This window comes from Dermacentor albipictus, chromosome 7, assembly GCF_038994185.2.
Source record: "Dermacentor albipictus isolate Rhodes 1998 colony chromosome 7, USDA_Dalb.pri_finalv2, whole genome shotgun sequence".
In the NCBI taxonomy this organism is placed as follows: Eukaryota; Metazoa; Arthropoda; class Arachnida; order Ixodida; family Ixodidae; genus Dermacentor; species Dermacentor albipictus.
In genome coordinates, this window is record NC_091827.1 from 122,878,752 (window position 1) to 122,902,076 (window position 23,325).

At 51.2% G+C, this 23,325-nt stretch overlaps 1 protein-coding gene across 14 annotated transcripts in view; it reads left to right on the forward strand.

The window, feature by feature from the left end:
- LOC139048142 (uncharacterized) overlaps positions 1-23,325 on the forward strand; it is a 401,037-nt gene that overhangs the window by 83,838 nt on the left and 293,874 nt on the right. For all 14 annotated transcript variants that reach the window (XR_011507573.1, XR_011507572.1, XR_011507571.1 and 11 more), the window contains exon 3: positions 13,149-13,344. Coding sequence is in view for 9 of the 14 variants with exons in the window: in XM_070522653.1 (XP_070378754.1) it covers positions 13,149-13,344 (196 nt within the window). In the remaining 5 variants the exon portion in view is untranslated. The remainder of the gene's footprint in view (positions 1-13,148; positions 13,345-23,325) is intronic.

The window sequence follows — 23,325 nt, forward strand, 5'->3', positions numbered from 1 at the left end:
CCTTATGTACCGCTCCATTTATTGGAGCCTTTAAGGTACATTGTTACATACGTGCACCTGTGGCCGTCCTCAAGGAGCTTTGGTCAAGGAAACATCTGGACGAAGGGACCAAAACAGCGTACGGCTACCTAGTAGAGCTCAGTAGAACTTGTTGCTGGGTGAGTTGGTTGGGATCTAAAGAATACATTGTTGTGCCAAAAACGGAAAATAAAGACAAGGGAAGGAAGAGTACGAAACGACCGATTGAGCGCTGAACTTCAACTGATTTTATTCTTACATCAGGGCAGGGAGAATGAACAAATGCGCATGCTTACATCAGTGTTGCCTAGAGCAATTCCAGTGACGTTTTTAGCAGTTGCAACTCGTTTTCAAACAGAAAAACGGACGTGTCAATAATACAACTCGTGCCTCTCTCTTTTATGTGATATGCCTCCGAAAGTTCTCTTGCTAACGTATCACAACTCCTGCCAAGTATCTTTATCTCACGCAGCAGTGGCTGGCATCTGCCTTCCAGGCAAACCGTGCAATGCGCAGGTGAATGCGCATTACCTTTATTGATTACAGGCAGAGCTGCACGAACGGCTGTAACAGACATGTCAACTCGTAGGAGTGCTACGACAGATGTCCCTCCAGGAAAGGCTGCAGCGTATGTAAGATGCACTCTTCATGAGACTCGCGTTGATCTTTCACGGTGGTGTACTTTATGGCAAGAAGTCGTGGCCGTATTGGTTCGTCTCCTACGCACGGACGTTATCATCGTTTCGTACTATGCCCGCCCCTACAGCGGTCGTGCGGTTCGGTTGTGTCTCGGCTGGCTGGCGCACCTACGTCCTGGTTGCCCCATTATGGTCGCAGAAGATTTTAACGCGCCCCACATCACGTGGGGATACGCTATTTCCAGTGCGCGTGGTACATGTGTGCTGGACACATTTATGGACGCCCAATTCACTCTGCTTAATAATGTGTCAATGCCTACTCGTCGGCGTGACCACCCTCGCGTGCCGCCACACTCACCGGACTTATCTTGGTGGCTAGGAAGGACAACCATGTCGTGGTCATGTGAACCCGACTGCTGGGGTAGCGACCATCATCCGATTCACCTTGGCTTATCTTCGGGTGGAACAGGCCGCCTCCGCCGACTATGTCGAGTGGTGGACTGGGATCGATACAGGGCGCTATCAGAAAGCAATTTATCCAACTTCATGCTGGACACGTCCTATTGTCTTAAGGCGGCATTAGTTGAGGCGACACGTACGTCGTTGGTTGATGAATCACGAACTGCTCCTGATTTGCAACTTCAGCATCTCTGGGCGTCGCGCCGCCAAGCAGAACTTGCATCAGAACCTGACCCTGCATCAAATACCCTTCGCGTAGAGGCCCAACGCCTTACTGCAGTAGCTCGGCGCCATGAACACCGCTTAGAACCTGCCCGCTGGATGGACTGGTGCTCTTCTCTCGGACCTTCGTCGTCCAATGCCTCCATTTGGCGCGCCTTCCGAGTAATGGAACGTGGTCGGCGCCCTCCAGAGCCCGCAGCCTGCGCCCTGTTAGCATCGGGCCAGACACCAGCAGTATTCGCAGAAACTGTAGGACACAGCACCGCCTCCCTTCGTTGTTCAGAACTGCCTTCCCGCGGACGCAGGCACGCCGCCTACGCTCTCCAACTTCGAGGGTATACAAGCTATCTTCACTATGGCGGAATATTTAGCGGTAATAGACCTGTCGAAGCCATGCAAGGCACCAGGACCAGATGGCATAACGTATGAACTTTATAAAAACATGGAAGGCAAGGTTCTCGAAGTGCTGTTGGAGGCCATAAACGAAGCTTGGGCTACAGGAGTTATACCCGATTCTTGGCGGCATGCAGAAATTGTCCCTATTCCCAAACCTGGAAAACCCCAAGATAATATCGCTCATATGCGCCCAATAGCACTAACCTCAACGTTAGGCAAGCTGATGGAGCGTATGCTCGCGACACGTATTACATGGTGGCTCGAGTGGTACTCATGGTATCATCCTGGCCAAATCGGGTCCCGTGCTCATCTAGGCGCAGAGGATGGCCTTGCGCACCTATCTTCTCATAGTTCTTATCGGAGGCCGCTACCGAAGAATTCGCGCGATTCTGGCAATGGATATTCGTAAAGCGTGCGAGCATGCGACTCACGAAGCACTTGTCGGAATTCTCCATTGGCTTCAGTTCCCTAGCCGTGTCTGCAGATTCGTCGAAGCCTTCCTGTGCGCTCGCACGTTCTCCATTCGCCTGGCTGGGCAAGCAGCACGTCAGTTCGTCGCACATCAGGGTGTCCCACAAGGATCTGTGCTTGCACCAGTCCTTTTCAATATTGCTCTCCTTCCACTAGCTTGGAAGCTAGCCACGATGCGTAACGCACAGTACATAATGTACGCAGATAACATCACTGTCTGGTCACTTGATCCCGAAATCTGCCACCAAGAACAAGCGCTCCAAGAGGCCCTAAACATGACGCACAACTGGTGTGCTCAGATAGGCCTTGACATTCCCAAGGACAAGACGACGTACATGGCAGTAGCGAACAAGTATGGGCGCCGCCTACTGGCACTCCGGCCTTTTAACTCTGGATCAGCAACCATTACACGAAGCTTCAACTCTCCGTGTACTCGGCCTTGAAATGGATTCCTCCGGATCCGCGGGACCATGGGTCAAGAATGCTAAGCAACAGGCCGCAGAAACGATACAGTTGACACGTCGGATTGCGAAGAAATCTGGCAGAGCGAGCACCAACATGGCTCGCCTTGTCCGTTCTGTATCGCAACCACGACTCGTCTACAGGGCCCAGTTTCATCATCTCACGAAGGCACAATGGGCCCACCTTGAGGCTAATAATAACGAAGCTATGCGGGCCATAACGGGACTACCACGTCTCACTCCATTGCCAACCCTACAGGCCGAGTCCCAACTCAACACTATTTACAAACTCGTACACCAACGTCAATGCGCGCGTGCCCTAAAGCCATCATATTTCGGCTCGGCTGCTTCACTGGCCCGGTACATGGGACACGAAATAGACAATCCAGCATCTACGAGACCCGATGTAGCTCCGTGGAAAAGGGTACAATTAAGTGACAATAATCCTCTTGGTCCTCTGTATAGCCCGGTTCCTCGTCAGGCGAATGCCCATGTCTTCCGCCTTCATCGCGCCGATGACAATCAAAACGATGCGACTCTTGTAGCATACACTGATGCCAGTGTTAATGGCACTATGATTCACATAGCTCTCGTGTGTCCATTGATACCAGAGGCAGGCCAAACGTGCTCGTTTCTTGCCGATCCATCACCACCGGCCTACCTTGCCGAGCTTGCTGCCATACGAGACGGCTTGGCCGCGTTGCTACCTACTGTTCAAGATGCTCGATACTTTCAACTCATCATTCGCGCAGACTACTCAAGGCATCTATGACATACGTAAGGTATCTCGGTCCACTCTATTTTCAGATAGCGTTCACCGTCTTGGTGCTACTACGAATATCCTCATACGCGTCCAGTGGGTGCCTCGAGCAGTCCTACCGGGTCTCCTTGAAGTATATATGGCAACCCACCCACAGATTACAACATACCCACTTCCACATTTTCCTGAAGACGCCTGTGGACGACTGATCCGGGAAAAGGGAAACCTCCGACGTACCACACGAGCTCTCATACCTCCGTGTGGGTCAGACCTCCCTGGTGGGCTTAGCCGTCGAGAGGAGGTTACGTTAAGGAGGCTACGTGTCGGGGTCGCGCTCACTCCGTCTGTGACCGCTCTCTGGCCACAACAGTACCATGGTCCTTACGGCTCATCGTGCCCTTTTTTCAACACAGAAATCCAAAATGTGGCAGTGACACACCTATTATGGATGTGCCCAGGACTTCATCTAAGCCGTCTCCGCCACCTCCGGGCAACAGGCCTTCGGCCTGGCCGCCCACCCGATCTTGAACGTTGGATTCATAGACTACAACATCGTTCACTCCTTGATTTTTCGCACGAGTTAAATCTGTTCGTGTATTTTTAACATCTTTTGTATTATGCCTAAGGGCATGCTTTCGAATTAAAAAAAACTGTTCTAGTTTGACGTTTGTTTTGTAGCGGTGGTACAACACATTTATATTGTCACGTAATAGTGACGGTGAAGAAGGCAGAAGAACAGTGATTAACGTTTTATTGGGCTAACTTACGCCCTCAAAAGCAGGCTACACTCAAAGAACGATAGCGGTGAACACATTCGGCGATCGTCGAAAATCTAAGCAGTGGCTCGAGCGCGTTGGCTTTTATACATCAGTCATCGAAGGTTCCAGAGTATTCTCTGGGACCCGCGTGTCTTCCAGAAAGTACTACATAATTCGCGTCGTGCAATGTAATCAATTTACACAGGGTTCGGTGACAACAGACAGCGGATAAGACCATCGATAACTTTCGAGAAACTTGCGATACATGCAAGCGCGTCCTGCACTGTGCGATAACATTTATTAGGTGGTGAAACATGGTCACCCGATGGAGATAAAGAAGTACACGTGTCAATGTGGCTCGGATATATCCGCCTTGAGCAAGCGTGGCTGCCTTAGTTCATTATGGAGGAGCCGAACGATAGACGCACATGCCAAGCCACCTCGCTCGACAAGGTCTGCCTTTCGACAAGAGGCTGCTCAAGTGGGTACTGTGGTTGCAACCATTAATCCAGTTCCTGAATGGATTTCGGATTTGGACGTTTGTGTTTGTTTACTTGAATTTCTGAGCTTTCATTTGACTGCGTAGCATGTATGCATGCAACCTATTGTGACACTGCACACACTGCCACGCAATAACGCTGTTTAACCCAGTGGGTTAAACAGCTACCTATATACTATATAATACAGCTACTTATATATGTATATATATATATATATATATATATATATATATATATATATATATATATATATATATATATATATACATATATATTATCGAGCGATGCTCAAGAAACGAGCTGCCGCGAAAACGACGATGAAGTTGGTCGGTGCGCTTGGCGCGAGTGACTGTCGGCCTGGCTGCCTGGCTCCAGTGTAAATAACCTGTAAATAGCCTCTTCTATCTGTGTCTTTCCACACGCAACATTCTGGTGGAGGTCAGCGATCCCCGTCCTCACTACGGAACTCAGAAGCGGTCGGCACACCGAGCTTGTCACCATGCCTCCCGGTGACGCGCCCACCTCTGCAACGGCTTGAGCTTGTCCCACTGCTCCAATCGTCACGGTCGCCCCACATCGCGACCTAGGTGTGTTCTCTGGCCTGGAGGGACAGGATGTTGACAACTGGATCAAACTCTGAACATGCCAGTGGTAATAACAGGTGGGACCCAACGATTACGCTTGTCAATGTCATCTTTTATCTCGGTGGCACCCCACGCGTGTGGCACCAAACGCATGACGACGAGATAACCAGTTGGGACAATTTCAAAGAGAAGCTACGGGAACTGTTTGGCGACCCCATTGGGCTCAAGGCTGCCGCGAGAAAGGCTCTTGTGTGTCGTAATCAGTCATCTACGAAGCCGTACGTTTCCTACATCCTCGACGTCTTGGCTCTATGCCGCAAAGCTGATGATGCTATGTCCGAAGCCGCGAAAGTGTCACATGTTCTAAAAGGCATCGCCGACGACGCTTTCAATTTGCTTGTTTTCGATAACGTCTCGACTATCGACGCCATCATCAAAGAATGTCGTCGCCTTGAACAAGCTCAGAGACGCCGTATCACACACCACACCATGCGGCTACCCAACACTGCTGCTACGTCAACATGTGAGGGCCGACCACGTCAGACCACCACCTGTGACGACGTCACCCGTATTGTTCGCCGTGAACTCGAGGCCACCTGTTCGCCAGCTTTCTCCACGACGCCTCCCGATCCGCCAGCAACCACCATTGCGATGATCCAGGCCGTCGTCCGACAGGAATTTGAGAACATGGGTATGAACTACGTGTGTTCTACGTCTCAACCCAGCGTTCCCCAGTTCTCTAGCAGCCCTCCTCGTCCTCCGCAGTCCTGTTCCGCCACATCTCGCCACAACCTGTCTGATTGGCGTACCCTTGATGACCGGCCGGTCTGTTTCCACTGCTGTCGTATCGGCCACGTTGCTCGTCACTGCCGCAACCGATGGCCACCACCTCCTCGGACATACGCCGCCGCTTATTCCCGCACCTTTGGACCTTCCGTTCCCTATACCACCCGCCATGAATGCACTGCCGCTGATGCTAATGCTCCGAACCTTCGGTACAGCCGCTCGCCCTCACCTCGACGCCATCAGTCTCGTTCGCCGCAACCGCGTCGCTTCTCTTCGCCGCCTATCGCCTCCCGGATCAAGCTGGAAAACTAGGCACTGCAGCTTCTGGAGGTGAAGCTGCGTTGTCGACCCTGCCCTCAAATCCTCTGCTCACGTTACCCATCAACTGAAACCTTCTTGACGTTGACGGCTATCCTGTCACGGCACTCATCGATACAGGAGCACATCTTTCAATTATGAGTGCTGCCTTCCGACGACGACTGAGCAAACTCCTCACCCCAGCATCAGCACGCGTCGTCCGCGTTGCGGATAGCGGTACTGTGCCTGTCATCGGCATGTGTACGGCCCGCGTCAGCATAGCCGGCCACCACACTCCTGTCCTCTTCACCGTAATTGCTTCACCGTAATTATATATATATATATATATATATATATATATATATATATATATATATATATATATATATATATATATATATATATATATATATATATATATATCTTCTTTGTGGAGTCAAAGAAATGTTGCAATCTTCTTGAAGACAAGTGCCCTTGCCGCAATGCCAGATTTAGAGGCATCTTCGACCACGGTGGGCCCCTGACCAGGTCTGGCCATATTGAGCTGACAAGCGGAGCACGTACGGTACGCGATAACGATCGTATCTGCAAAGTATTACATCGCTACGCGCCGCAGAAAAATCTGACATTTCAAAACGAACGCTATTTTCCCTTCTCGCAGCCGCTGCGCTCGAAGCCTGAGGATGACGTACACGTGCTAGTGCACCTACGCACACTTGTTCGCGCTGTGACGTCGCTCGTGGTGACACGTGGCTTCGAGAATTATTCCAGACACCATCTGTTATTTGTGTATTATGTTGCTAGAATAGACGAAATAAATCTTAGAGAAATAATAAAACACAAAAACCAAATTTTTGCATGTTTTTGTTTTACTATGCATCGCACCAAGAAAGATGTACTTCCGTTTCGTCTGCTTGTTCCCACATCGTGCATTCGCGCGCGCAGACTCCGAAACATTCATTTTCTACCGTGCTGCCGCTCACGAGCATGCTCTGTGATCCGCTTGGGTCTGCCTCAGTATTCGTGTAACACAGACTTATACCACTAGTCAAGTGTCCACGTGCACAGCGCGCAAAATCGTGCCCTCCACGAAACGAGACAAACACAACAGCTCGCGCGCGAGGACTTCAGCTGAAGTGTACCACGCCGCAAAAAAATGGAGTAGAAAAAAATGAAGGCGGTGCCCGTGTTGTATGCGTCACGCGATCCTTGAGGTCCGGTATGGGAGAACGCCAGGAAAGACTTTCGCTTGAGTGAGTGAGTGAATAAACTTTCATTTGGACCAGCAAAACGCGATGAAACGCGCATCCGGCTAATCCCACGACGGGACTGGCAGATCTAGTCTGCCGGCCCGTTCGCGGGTGCGCTGGACGGCCATAATTTGGTCCTCAAAAACGGGACTTCGCAGGAGCGCGTCCCACCCTTCCTTGGTGAACTTCGCGCGCAGCGACCCGCACTCCCAGGGCATATGAGGCAAAGTAGAAACCTCAGCATAGGCCACGCAAGAACAGTTCGGATAAATCTCGGGATATATGCTGTTAAGGGACGCCGGATTTAGGTAGGAGGTCCTTTGCTGGAGTCTGAGTGTGACCGCCTGTGGCCTACTTAGCTTGGAGTGAGGTGGCAGGAAATCCCTTCTCTCTAAGTAAAAGAATTTAGTGATTTCGTTGTGCGTCATAGGAGCGTCTCTGTATCCGGGGAGGGAGTCGCCCGATCCGAGAGCAGCGCGGTCGGCAAAGCCACGCGCCGCCTCGTGGGCAGACTCGTTGAGGTTCAGAGGAACCCCCTCCCCCCCCCCCCCAATCGCCCCGACGTGTGCAGGGAACCAAAGGATCCAGTGTATGGAGGTATTGCCATGTTTGGCGCCTTCCAGGATTTGAACTTCCTGCCGGGCTACCCGGCCCTTCTGGAATGCCCTGACGGCGGCTTTCGAATCGCTGTACACCCTGTCTCTCCGACCGTCTTGCATGGCGAGTGCAATGGCCACTTGCTCGGCTACCTCTGGGTTCGTCGTCCGGACGGAAGCACCATTGATGACTTTGCCCAGCGTGTCCACGACGGAAACTGCAAAAGCCTTGCCGTCTCGCTATGCAGCTGCGTCCACGAAGCTTGCTTCGATCTTGTCATTGTTTATTTGCTTTAGTATATTCAATGCCCTTGAATTGCGATGACCTGCGTTGTTAACGGGATGAACGTTGCGGGGCAAATGGGCGACCACGATCTTCTCCCCTATTTCTCTGGGGATTTGGGTGTTTTCAGCCAAGTTCTTCGTGGGTGCGAGTCCGATCTCTTCGAGGATACGCCTGCCGGCCGGCGTGGTGCACAGCCGAGTTAGCTGGGCCCGTTCCTGAGCCTCGCCTATCTCCTCCATTGTATTGTGTATGCCGAGCCGAAGGAGGTCCTCGGTATGCGTTCTGACGGGCAGCCCGAGGGCTCTTTTGACAAATTTTCTAATGAGGCATTAAGCTTTTCCCGCTCGTCTCTGAGCCAGTTGTGCATGGCCAGCGTGTAGGTGAAGTGACACAGCACAAAGGCGTTGAGGAGCCGAAGCAGGTTGTCCTCCTTGAGGCCACGATGTCTGTTCGTGACCCATCGGACGAGGCGAAAAGCATTGTCGGTTTTCGTAATTATCTTGCGTAACGCAGTGCCGTTGCCGCTGCGTGATTCGATGAACATACCCAGGACTCTGATGGTGTCGACCCTGGGTATCGCGTCACCGCTCCGAGTGAACAAGTGAATGTCACTATCCGAGACCGGTTTCCAGCCCTTGGGTCTGCGGCCTTTTTCTTTTCTATAAAGCAGAAGCTCAGATTTGGTCGGGGAGCATCTGAGTCCGGTGGGTAGCAGGTACTGCTCCGTGACCTCTACCGCCTTTTGCATGGCGCTTTCCACTTGCCCTTCGCACCGTCGTTGCACGAGATCGTGATGTCGTCTGCGTAGATGGTGGGTTTGATACCTTCAACATGGGCCAGATTCTTCGAAAGGCCGATCATGCAGATGTTGAAGAGAGCAGGCGAAATGACCGAGCCTTGCGGCGTGCCCCGTGGGCCCAGAAGCACCTCGTCGGAGACAAAGTCGCCGATCCGTAGCGTCGCTTTCCTCCCCGTTAGGAACGAACGGACGTAGTTATATAGTCTGGGGCCCAGCTCGAGGTCTGCAATGGAGGCCAGAATGTATTTGTGGAGAACGTTGTCAAAAGCTTACTCGAGGTCGAGTCCGAGCAGGGCTCTGGTGTCGCTGGTACTACCGTCGATGATTTTATGTTTGATCATCTTCATGGCGTCCTGCGACCAGAGGCGGGTACGGAAGCCAATCATGTTGTGAATATAGATGTTCTTCTCTTCGAGATATCTGTTTAGCCTACTGAGGACGATTGCTCCGCCACTTTCCCGACGCGGGAGGTGAGAGAGATGGGTCGGAGGTTGTCCACGTTCGGAGCCTTGCCGGGTTTCGGGATCAGAACGACGTATGCGGTCTTCCATTGCTCTGGGACGCTGCCGTTTTTCCACGTCTCGTTGATCTTCTCGGTGAGGTATCCGATGGAACCGTCGTCAAGGTTCCGCAGCATCGTGTTGGTGATTCTGTCGGCACCTGGCGCACACTTCCCCTTGAGCGCGAAAATGGCTTGCCTGATTTCCCCCACGGTGATGTCTTCGTCCAATTCCGGACGGGCTGGGCGAGGTAGTCGGGAAACCGGTCTTCGTCGTCCCCGTGCTTTATGGGAAGGTACTCCTCCATGAGCTTGGCAACCAGGTCGTCCCCGGAACAGTATGTGGTAGCTTCGTGCAGTGCCCTAGCGAGCGTGCGTCTCTGACTAGATCTGGTGCTGCCCTCGTCGAGGAGATGTTTTAGCATGCCCCAGGACTTGCCGTTACGCATCTGCCCGTCGATCGAGTCACAGACCTCGTCCCATTGCTGCTTGCCGAGGATCCGACAGGGATCTTCGATGACTTTGTTAAGCTCGGATGTCTTTTTCCTCAAGCTTCGGTTAAACTTTTGTCTCTTCCATCTTAGAAGGAGCGCCTGCTTGACCTCGATCAGATGGGCCAGCCTACTGTCTATCTTCTCTACCTCCAGGTCGCTGACGATCTTCTTAGTGGATAACTCGGCGTCACTCTTGATTCGCTCGCACCGATCTTTCAGGTCTTTGGAGACGGGTGCGCGGTCGTTGCCGCGGAACTTGCGGGAAAGGTCCCAGTCCGTGATAGTGAATTCTCTGCATTTACTTCGTGTGACTTCGAAGCGGGTCTCGAGCACGTAATGGTCACTACTAAAATTTATTGCGGTGTTACTCCACTCGGCTCCCTGGACGTTCTTCACGAACGCCAGATTGGGGGTGGTGTCCCGGCTCACCGAGTTGGCTATCCAGGTGAGGAACGCCTTGTCCGTGATGAGTGTGAGGTCCATTTCGTTGGCGTTCTGCCACAGACTCCGGCCCTTCCTCTTGTCGTAGACGTACCTCCACACTCCGTGCGGTGCGTTGAAATCTCCGACGACGACCAGGGGATGGGTGCCGGCCAGGCCTACGGACTTCTTGAGTATCGTTTTGAACGGCTGTCGCGAGTCCCTAGGATTGCTGTACATGTTGAGTATAAATACGCTGTTTCTCCGCTGGTTCCGTTGTCTCGTGTTGAGCAGAACCTCCACTATGACGTATTCGAGCTTGCAACTCGCCAGCTTCAAGTCGTGAGACAAGTGTGTAAGCCTCCTGTCAACTAACGTGCACACTCCCCGACGTTCGGCCTGCACGGAAACGGCACGATAACCAGAGAGGGATGCCGCAGAGACGAGTGTTTCGTGTAATGCTATTTCTGTGGTTTGTTAGGTAGCGATCTAAAATATTGCTGCAACGGAGCCCTCTTATTGGAGTACCCCCTGCAGCTCCATTGCCAAATTTTGAACTCCTCTTTGGAACTATCCATGATTAGATAAATTGTCTGAGGTACCCGCTGTAAGCACAGGTGCACGCAAAAGGTGCCCCCCACTCTGACGCGCCGATGTGCTTGTAGCCCTGATTGGAGTCCCCGACGCGTTCGGAACAACGACCTGCATCGGAGCTACGGACGTATTATTTGGAATCACCAGACGCTCGAGGGCGTCCATGCGATCGGTCAGCGCGCCTAGGCCTCTCTTCGGGTCTCCTAGGACGACTTGCACCTGTGCTAAGCCTTGCTGTAGCTGCTGCACGCTCTTAGTGAGCGTAGCCAGCATGCCCTTTATCTCATAAGTTTGCGAATCTGAATCTTCCTTACTGCAAACTGCCTTACGCTTGGCGGCCCCGGCCGAGTCGCAGGCCGGAACTGGTGCTTCTGTGGCGGTCGGCGCCGACGCGTTGGACGTAGCACTCTGATTACTAATTTCTTAATCTCTGTCATCTCGCTAGCCATCTTTCTGACCATATCTTTTAAGTCCGCGTTTTCCTTCTAAAGGAGCGCTACCTCGGCGTTCCTGGCTTGCTCTGGAAGCGGGTCGCGTGGGCCCTGGGAGGATCTCGCGTCGGCGCCGCCAGCAACCATATCTGTTCACGATAGCGTCGACTTTCTCTTCCTCTGCTGGTCGGCACTGGACCCATACCGGGCCCTAGAGAAAGAGCGGCCTTGAGCGGCTTCCGGATTTGCCCCTGGACATAGATCTGCCTCTGGACCCGGATCGTCCCCTGGACCTGGAACGGCGTCCGGAAGGCGGAGAGGGGCTCCTGGATCTAGAGCTCCTGCGAGCCGCGGAGCGACCGGCGACGGCCGGGAGTTGTCGCTCGCCCATGGCGAGGGCCGGAGACTTGCTTTTATTGGCTCGGGATCGGTCCCCGCGCCTGCGTCTGACGAGGTACGGCGTCTGGTACCTCTACTTGCACCCCTTGGCAGCGGGGAAGTGTCGGCCTCCGCACAGCCTGCATTTGGGGTCGCACTTGTGTTGTTCGTCCGGGTTGGCGATGCCGCATCCCCTGCACATAGTTTCGTCCGGCGAGGGGCAGACGTCCGCTCGATGACCGAGGCGGCCACATGCGCAGCACACCTCCACTTGCTTACTATATAATGCACCCGTGACAAATGTGCCGCCGTACGACACGTAGTTTGGTACCTTGTAGCCGTCGAAGACCACAACCACAGTGCCCGTGCTCATGATTCGTTTGGCTCCCAAGGCTTGCGGGTTCTTCGAGTTACAATCTTGCGGTCGAGCTCCTCCAGGCCGTCACTCAGTGCTATGCTGCGGATGACGCCTTTGCACGCAGAGTTGGGCGCTGCTTCGCACGCGTTCACCTCGTGCTCCTGACCGCCAGCAGTTATGCTCTCGACCCTGACGTAGCGGGTCGCATTCTCTCTTCTGGGGGTGCTGATGACCATGATATTTTGTTGGAAATTCGGACACATCGTGTCCGAGTCCCGCTTCGCCGGGTCGAAACCGACTGCGTTCCATATGGCCTCGGCCACAACTTTCAGAGGTTAGACGGGGCACGTAGAGATAGTGTCTGGCTTGGTAGTCGAGCTCGCCTTATGAAAGCATGGGTTGGCGACACTGAAATATTTCTATCGGTCATTAATAAGGTGATTCAAAAATTTTTGCTCATAACGCTCCCTAGAGGACACGTAACAACTTTCAGCGTATAAGCAAAATTTGCTTTGGGGCCAGGTGAGGAGCCCTGTACAGATTTGGTCATACTGTGATCCATCCGCCGTCTTTGTGCGGCTTCAGTCAGCTTAGCAAGGCTGCCCCCCGGAAATGTCGGTGTGCGTGTGGACACTAACTTTGGGTAAGTCATTCTTAAAGCTCCCTCGAAATATTTTGCATTCCTCGTTGCAGGCGCGATCTGGCGTACCGGTTCGGTGACCCGGGCGCACTGCTGGACAAGGCGGGCGGGCTGGAAGCAGCGGGGTCGCCAGGTGCTGCGGTGGCGGCAGCCTCGCTGCCCCGCCGTCTACTGGCTGGCCGACCCACGGTTCCCCGTCCAAGGCCTTGGTGCACAGAGAAGATTCGCGCCGGCGGAGGCTTCGGGGTGGTGCGTATGCAGCTTGCCTCACCCGCCTAATAGCATTTATAGGTTGACCTGAAAACGCAGGCTTCCTTTCGGTGTCGCTCTCGCGTCATGAAGTGCGGAAACTTTAGCTTTGTGTTGGGTGATGACTGTAGGTACAGCATTAGGCAGACAAGGCTAGGATAGTTGGGTGAATGAATGCTATCCGTGACTTCTTTGAAACGGGCCTGTGGGTTTCGCCACCAGCTCTTGGTCTTCTTACTTTGCCTATCTTCTTTTTTAAAGAACACACACACAGAATTCCCAGCGTCAAACATTCTCAATTACCGTTGGGAACATTGTTTCTGTACGCATCAGATGTCTGTGGTCTCCATAGATTTCTGCCACCAAACCTCCAATCGCCTGTTACTATTCTCTATTGTGGATATGTTTACTTCCCCCTGCTATCCCTGAACCTAATGCTTCGAGGAGGCCAGAGCAGCCTAAACCTACAGCTGGTAAATATTTTTACGAAGCCAACACAATCCGAGAAAAACAGAATCGTCTGCCTGTAGCATACGACAAAGAAGACGGGTATGTTTGGTAGAAATAAGAATGATGTGTGTAACATTAAAGGGACACTAAAGGTTACCAGAAACTCAAGCTAAAGTGGTAGAGCAATGTTCTAGAACGTCTAAGGCGTCAATTTAATCGCGAACAGAGCTTTAGTAACCGAGAAATTGAGGTAAATGCATGACACGATTTGAGACCCCCCAGCGACATTCCGGTACTAGCCCTATGACGAAAGGACTCCTCATAATTTGTGTTACTAATACTCAACTACTCGTGTTAAAAATATCATTTCATTCGATTATAAGACGGAAAAAAATGCTACTTGTCTACATTTATTCGATTCTAAGAAAAAATAACATTTTGACGTTACCCTTCAGTAATATGGGTGTTCGACAGGTTTCGTTTTCGCTCGACTCTGCGCGCTCAACTCTGCGCCGCGCACGCTTTGGAGTTTCAGTACTTTCGTTATCGCGTCGTGCTGTGAGGGTTCTGCTGGCTCGCGAAACATTCATTTGGAACAAGCAGCGAGAATGCCACGTCCATGTGATGTCATGGGAAGCCCTCGTTGCTTTCCCGCTCCGGAGAGCGGGTGTCGAGGCCGCCGTCGTAGTACGCAACGACGCCGGCAGTGCGAGCCCTCAGCAGCAGGTCGCGCTCGTCGGTGCTCAAATCGCTGAAGTTGAGCCCACCATCGCGAGCCAATCTGTCGGTGTCAGGGTCCATTGCGACCAGCGTCGAAGTTTGCGTCATAGAATGAAGTACCAGCTTATGGGCGTCTTGCGCTGGAGTTTGAGGTATAGTAGCGGCGCCTGGTGGCGGTGCGGGAAAGGACATCTGGGTCATGGCAGCTTGGGTCGTATTGAGCCCTGGCTGTGGCGAAGCACGTTTCTAGGCCGAGTTTTGCGTCGATTCGCACTTTTTTATGCCCTGCTGCGAGTGCGAAAAGGCTTGTCACTTCTCACAGACCACGCCGACCACGCTGCGAGCTCGCCGCAGCGTATAGTTTAACGAAAACGGACTCTCCGTGTGCCGTGGGACGTAATGTGGGACGTAATTCGTTTCTCCTTCCGCTAGCCACCATACTCCCGCTTTCGCTCTGCTTACGGCTCTGTCTTGGCTCTGTTTCTGGCCGCACGTTTGCGTTTTGCGCAGAAAAGCCGTAGCGCCATCTGCGGACGCCGTTCTACTCACCGATGGCGCAACGTCACTATGAGACGATGATGTCAGTACTCCTCGATCGGAGGGCGGGCGATTTGAACTGCGCTAGAGGTACGCGGACGCTTCAGAACGCATTTTTTCTTAAAATAAGTCTCTCCTTGGCACGAAACAAGCGTTTCGAGGTTTCTGTGATGGTATTTCAACAGTCCACGTTGACTTAATAGTAACCTTAAGTGTCCGTTTAAGGGATAAGAAAATAGCAGATTGGGTGAGGGAACAAACGCGAGTTGCTGACATCTTAGTTGAAATCAAGAAAACGAAATGGTCATGGGCAGGACATGACAGGGAAGATAACTGACAATGAGGAGCGAAGATAACCGATGGTCATTAAGGGTTACGGATTGGATTCCACGAAAAGGGAAGTGTTGCAGGGGGTGGTAGAAATTTATGTGGGCGGATGAGATTAAGAAGTTTTCAGGGACAACATGGCCGCAATTAGCACGTGACCGCGGTAGTTGGAGATGTATCGGAGAGGCCTTTCCTCTGTAGTGGGCGTAGCCAGGCTGATCATGATGATGATGATTATGTCTGGTGGGCAGGCTGTCCACCATCTTGGTTGCTCCTGTGTACTTCACTGTAAATACATTGCAAATAGTCACCCCTCGTGTAGTTTCACGTAAAAAACTTTGTGGTCGAGGTGGTAGTGGTTCCCTGTACCCATCACAGAGCTCCGCAACGACCGCTTCTTTCACCACGGTTCCGACCATGTCACTCGGTGCCGGAACATCGTGTGAGCTGTCAGCCATCCCGCACTGCCTATCTCCTGTGACTCTAGACCGATGGCAGTACCCGCAGCCACTCCGTTTACTATTTCGTCCTCAACCTACTAGAGGGCGCCTGGTGAGACGCCAACAGAGACTGCAGAGAACTGGGCGCGTTGCCTGTGGAATGGCCGTTTTGAGTGCGTGTGCGAGCGTCGCACTGTTGCGCCGCAGTGTTTTCCGTTACTGTGGTTATTAAACATGTAATTACCAACAGACAGTGCCAGTCTGCTTTCAGTCGTTAGCCCTCGAGCCTCACATCTGGCGCAGTCAACGACCAGCCTCAGCAACTGCACATCTGTATCTTGGCACCTCATCAAGCTCGCCTTTGTCCAACGATGATCGAGTAACCAAAGCCTCCAAAGCCATAAGCGAATAATCGAAGCTTTCCAAGCCATTTAACATCATCATGAACAGCCTTTTAAGCCTTTGCACCGTTCGACGCGTTCTTTTAAGCAAAACCTAGAGCGCCGTTCCAACTTATGAAACACAGCTAAGCCTGCTCAGCGTCCAACGCCGACCAAACTTCTGAAACAAAGCTAAGCCTACTCCAGCGTTCGACTCAAACTAGCTGTCGCCACAACCATACTTCACTATGCCTGGAATTTATTGGCATGAATTGGACACGGCGACCATGTCTCGCCTAAGCGTAGAGCTTCTCAAAAAACTCAAACGACGCAAGTTGAACACGTCCGGTACGAAAGACGATCTTATTCGGCGCTTGCACGCCGATATCCAGGCAAACCGTGAACCGAGTCCGATGCCGGACCACATGCCGTCGGCCGCAAGCGTTTCATTTGATCGCGCCACTATTCAAGCCCGCGTGGCTTTGATACAACGCTTGCCCCCGCCTTCGACAGTTGTAACGACATTGCCCGACCTTTCAGTGTCGATTCCACACTTTGACGAATCCCCGAGACAAAATGTCAACGCATGGCATGACGAAGTACGCCGAGTACAACTCGCCTGTTGGGATGACGCCACTGCTCGCCTCATCGCTTCTAGCAAATTGAAGGGTAGAGCTCACAATTGGCACTTGACATTCATCCACCAGTATGTGACATGGCAGTAATGGAGCAGCGTGCTCAAGAAGTGTTTGTCCTCTGAGCTTTCCCTCATTTGAGCGGAAGGAGCGCATCCTCAAGGTTAACCAACGCGCCGATGAGAACGTCCGCCAATACGCCTTTGCGAAATTGCGACTGGTGGAACCTGGTGGAACCTGTCCAGCTTTCCAAGGGCCAGAAGATCGACTAACTTCTTCAAGGCTTACGTGAGCACCACGTTATTGCCGCCATCGCTGCCAGCCAACTCACTACCGTAAGCGATTTTATGGCGACATGCATCGACAAATGCGCTCAGCACGCCCAAATGCAGCCCTACTCCAGCCCATTGCCTGCCGAGCCTCAGTGCAAGTCGCAGCATGATTACCCGCCTAGATCTTCAACATCGAAGAATACAGACCAGCCGCTTCCAGGCAAAAGCCCGCCATTCCACCGCCTTCACGCCCGCGCCAGTGCATCGCCGACATGCCCGTTCACGAGCGAGAAGCCAAGGTTGCAGCCCTCTACGCTCAGTATGGTGCACGAGCATACCGGAGTGGCCAAGACTCTAGAACAGCCACGTGTTTCAATTGCCGACAGTTAGGCCACCTGGCTGCCAGGTGCCCTGCATATCGAGCTACACGCCAGAGACTCCCAGACAACAGCCATCCCCATACTGCGGCCATTTCTTGCCTACAGGGATCACTCGTGCAGAGCGCTGTATAGGAGCTCATGTAACATGTGTTGGAACTGTAAACGCTTTCGCAGACAGTGGCTCTAAGATAACCATATTGACGGAAAACCTTGTCCCATCGTCTGCCTTGTTACCTTGGACAAAGCGTCCTATCTCTGTCGTGGGGGGAGATACAGTGATGCCCGCAGGTATGATGTCGATTTGCATTTCCCTTTGACCCATCTCTGCGATTGTAGATGTGACAGTGCTTCCCCGTAACCCCCTACCCTTGATCCTCGGAGAAGACTGGTTTAAAGATGCTGGGGCAGAACTCGTTGTGAAGGCACCAAAACTCACAGAACTTCACTAGCCACGCACAAAGACCGTTCTATTCTGTCATGAAAAAGTTTTAGCAAGAATGCCTAATGCCGTATTTCTCCACACCCTGCCATTGTTGGCTTCAACGCACTTTACCACTGGAGGCCTAATGCTCGAACCCCTTGCAGATAACGACCAAACGCCATGGCTGTCCCTGGCATGCCGTGAACGAATACTTGAGAACAACAGTGTCGGCGAGTCCCACCACTGTCCAGGCAACTCCACAACAAATGCGACAAGATATATCCGGCATGGGGCAAAAATCGGTAGACAGCTCACCACAGGAGAGGCAGCTGTCGTCCGGGAAGTGCTTGAGCAACATGTGGGGCTCCTCGCTACTGACGACAATGATCTGGGTCTTTTTCAGGGAGCTGAACATTCCATTGATCTTGTCCATGGAGCCGTGCCGTATAGCCGACAACCATACCGTTATGCTTCTGATGGTAGAGCATTTAATGAGCAAAAAACCAATGAGCTCTTAAAAGATATCATCATGACATCTTCAAGCCCATGGGCCTTTCCTGCAGTTCGAGAGGCACCAAAAAGTGCATCTGCGTAAACTACATTCCTCTCAATAAGCAGACCATCAGCGTTGCCCAGCCGCTTACCCGTGCTGAGGATATTATGGACGACATCGCTGGATGCTCCCTCTTCGGATTCTTAGGCCTGAAATTTGCCTACTGGCAAATTCGAGTACGCAAGGAAGATCAGCCTAAGACATCGTTCATCGCACACCATGGCACCTTTCAGCGGACTAGGATGCCCTTTGGTCTAAAGAATGCCCCTGCAACCTTTCAGAAAGTCATGCAAAGCATCATTCGACTACTGAAGCCGCGACATGCCAAATGTGGCGTCCGCGTGTTCCTTGATGATATTGACACGTGTACTTATCTTAATCGGGCGACCACGTTTGGCCGCCTAACAAATGTTATCGTGCAGCGCAGGACGCGCCTGCATGTAAAACTTTCTGGAATGTTATCAATGGCAACATGACGCTCGACGTCATGTTGCCGCACGTCACTGACGAAGAGAATCTTCACGTCGCTACCTATCTCCAGCGTGCCGAAGAAGGCTGACAACTCGCCCGCCTACGGATCAAAAACCAACAGCGTACCGACAGCCGACACTACAACCTCCGACGACGCTTCGTCGAGTACCAGCCCGGCGACCGTGTTTGGGTATGGACCCCGATGCGCCGACGAGGACTGAGTGAGAAACTACTGCGACGCTATTTCGTACCCTACAAGGTCATCCGACGTATTGGCGCACTGGACTATGAGGTCGTGCCAGACAGCATTTCGCATTCACAGCGGCGCCGCGGACGACCTTAAGTGGTCCACGTGGTGCGTCTTAAACCGCTTTACGGACGCTAACGAACTTCCCTTATTTTGTTGTTTTCTTTGCTACGAGTTCTTATTTATTACTTTCGTTTGTTTGCAGCATCGGGTCGATGCTGTTTAAGAGGGGCGTAATGACACGTGTAGTTATCTTTATCGGACGACCACGTTTGGCCGCCTAACAAATGTTATCGTGCAGCGCAGGACGCGCCTGCATGTAAAAGAAGTTTCTGGAATGTTATTTATTTATTTATTTACAATACCCCTAAAGGCCCTCGAAGGAGGGTATTACATAGAGGGGGGGGGGGGGCTACAAGAAAAGCAAGTGTACATTCAGGTACAGCGTACAAAAAAAGAAAAACACTTACAAGACATATGTTTTTTGTTTCAACGAGTCAGTGTAGTCATCATAAGGAACAAAAAAAAACGTTACATAAAAACGTCAGGAGCAAGCAACAAATCACAAAGCATAAAAATTATCAGGGAAACACACTTAATAAGGAAACACAACATTTTAACAGGTTCTCACAGTAGTGCAAATTGTTTCCTTAAATTTGGCTGTGTCAGTTTCCATGGCTATGTATGAGGGTAAATCGTTCCAATCGATGATAGTGCGTGGTACGAAGGATTGAGCGAAAGTTAATGACCGACACAAAATGCGTTTGACTTTGTTAGGGTGATCGCGGCGAGGAAAAATAATTGGCGGTGACTGAAAGAAATCATCACGAAGTGAGGAATGGTGGAAAATTTTATGAAATAGGGATAAGCGGGAATGTTTTCGACGAAGGCTCAAGGATTGCAAACCGGCACGATTTTTTAAAGATGTAACGCTGGTGAATGTAGAATAATCTGAAAAAAATAAATCGAGCAGCACGGTTCTGCAGGGCTTCAAGGTTAGAGGTTAGATATGCCTGATGGGGATCCCAAATTGCCGCAGCATATTCAATTTTTGGGCGAATGATTGTGGTATATGCCTGTTTTCGTACGAGTGGTGGCGCTGGCTTGAGGGTTCGTTTTAGTATTCCAAGAGTACGGTTAGCAGCTGCCAGGGTTATATTTATATGGTGATGCCACGTTAGGTCAGACTGGAAATGAAGGCCAAGATATTTGTAGGAAGTGGAAGACGCAATTGTGCTGTTATTAAAGGGACACTAAAGGGAAACAATAAATCAGTTTAGACTAATAAAGCATTGTTTGAGAACCCTGCATGCAGTCATTTCAAGAAAATAGTTTGAATATTAGATGAGAAAATGAAGGTACAAGTATCAGTATTTGAATTTCGCGCCCAAACGCCAGCGCCGGTACGTCAGCGTGGCGTCAGGGATTCCAAAGTTTGTTTTCGCATTTGGGCCGCGTTGGCTGAATAAAGGTTCCCGAAACTTGGCATGTTTAATATTTTGTTCCTTTAGAACACAATGTAGTCAATCTGTACCGCTATATATAATTAATAGGCCCTAGAAGATGCCATCAAAATCCATGACGTCACAGCCCCCAGGTGCGGGAACTTACGTAGGCGTCGCCACCCGTATTTCGTTCTTGCGCTTTTTCTGGCCTACCAAACGTCTTATCGTTGTAAGAGTGGTCTTTTTGGTGTTGTAGAACGGTGATTTACTGATGCAGAAGAAATCACTTTTCACTTTAGGGTCCCTTTAATGAAGTAAGTGTTTTCAATTCGAGACTTTCGGCCGTTAAATGTCATGAACTTGGTTTTAGAGATATTAAGCGACATTAGCCATTTGGAGCACCATAAGGCAATAGCATCAAGGTCAGATTGCAAGCATTGGCGATCGATATCGGAGGAAATTGTGCGGTAAATTACGACATCATCGGCAAAGAGACGAACCCGGGAGGTTACGCAAGAAGGAAGATCGTTAATATATATTAAGAAAAGTGAAGGACCTAGCACGCTGCCCTGGGGGACACCGGAAGTAACGTGGGCAAAAGAAGAATTGTAGTTGTTAGCGGAAGTGAACTGGAGCCTGGAGGAAAGAAAATCTTTAACCCATGCGAGGACGTTAGGGCGAATGTTTAGGCATGCAAGTTTGAGAAGTAATCTGTAGTGCGGAACCCAATCAAAAGCTTTGGAGAAATCAAGAAAAACTGCATCTACTTGTAAACCAGCGTCAATGGATGAGTGTAAGTCATGAACAAACCCTGCAAGTTGTGTTTCACAAGAGTAGCCCTTGCGGAAACCGTGTTGATACTGGTATATTATGTTGTGGCTTTCTAAGTATTTGGCAGTTTGGGAGTGAATGACGTGTTCCATGACCTTGCATATGGTACTTGTTAGCGAAATGGGTCTGTAGTTGCATGGTGAAGAACGGTCGCCTGACTTGAAAAACGGTGCTACCTTGGCTATTCGCCAATCATCAGGGATAGTGCCTGTCGCGAGAGATTGTGAAAAAAGGGCCGTCAGAATACTACAGATGCCATGGCGTGTATCGATGGTTTCCTCCACTGTCTTTCACCGCAACTTGTGTAATCTGATTGCATGTATGCGCGACGCGAATAGTGTAGAACATTGTGGAAGGCACGCGGGTCCCATCGGTTAATCTAGAACATTCCACGACAGATCCACAAAAGCCGACGCGCTTGACCCGCTGATCAGATTTTCGACGATCGCCCACCGTGTTCGCCGCTATCGTTGTGCTATAATTGTAGCCTGTTTTTGTAGGCACAGGTTCGCCCAATAAAAGTTAGTTTTGTCTTTCACAGTACTGCGTATTGCTACTGTGTTCTTCAACCTCACCACCACGTGACATCTCGTGGAGGTGCTTTACGTTCATGTACCGGACGCCCCCGACAAGCCGCAATTGAAGCCCGGAGCGCAAAGGGAACTCAAACGTAGTCCCGGACCATCGAGCAAGCCGCCGTCTTCAACAGCTGCCCACGGAGCACGGACTTCTACCTGAGAAGACCAAGAAGATTGTGGCCAAGGCAACCCCTATGGCAGCCCCAGCGTCCCCCATCGTGCTGCAGCAGCCCAGGGAACCACCAACGTTCCGCGGTTCCACATTTGAGGACCCGGAAAGCTGGCTGGAAACGCATGACAGGGTCGCTACATTTAACAGCTGGGCAAGCGACGACAAGCTGCGACATGTCTATTTTGCATTAGAGGACGCCGCCAGGACGTGGTTCGAGCATCGAGAAGCCACCTTGACGACGTGGGACCTGTTCCGAAGCGGCTTCCTGTAAACATTTACCAGCATCATGCGAAAAGAGCGAGCCCAAGCTCTACTGGAGACCAGAGCGCAGCAACCGAATGAGACGATCGCCATCTTCACTGAGGACATGACCCTTCTGTTCCGCCACGCGGACCCGGACATGTCAGAGGAGAAAAAAGTCCGCTTTCTGATGCGTGGTGTAAAGGATGAACTTTTCGCCGGAATAGTAAGAAGCCCACCGAAGACCGTCGATGAGTTTCTTCGTGAGGCGACGAACATCGAGAAGACACTGGAATTGCGGAACCGGCAATTCGACCGCCGCACCAAGCCAACAAGCTACGCCGGCGTTCAATCAGTGGCCACCGATGACCTGCGCGAGACCATCCGGGCAGTCGTACGAAAGGAGCTTCAGAAGATCTTCCTTTCATCATCATCATCATCATCATCATTTATTTACCCTTAAAGGCCCTTGGCTTAGGGCATTACATAAGGGGGGGGAGCAGTCGTTACATATACAATGGTCGGTAACAACAAAAAGCAATACAGAGTGCAGGATTCATGTTCAACATTAACATCATTTAGTAGCATCAACAACTTGGAAACAAGCAACTTGGAAACAAAAAACAACTTGGAAAGAACAACTTGGAAACAAAACAAAACACGCATACACATTCAAAAACACGGCAAAATAACTCAGCTCCTGAAATGTGCTGTTAATAAGTGCCTGAATTTATTAGGTTCTATTTCAGTAACTATGGAATCGGGTAAGTCATTCCACAATGTAATTGAGCTAGGTAAAAAAGATTTATTAAATGAGTTTGTGGAGCCATGTATGCGCTGCAAACTTAAGGAGTTGAAAAGACGGCGTGAGGTGAGAAGCGG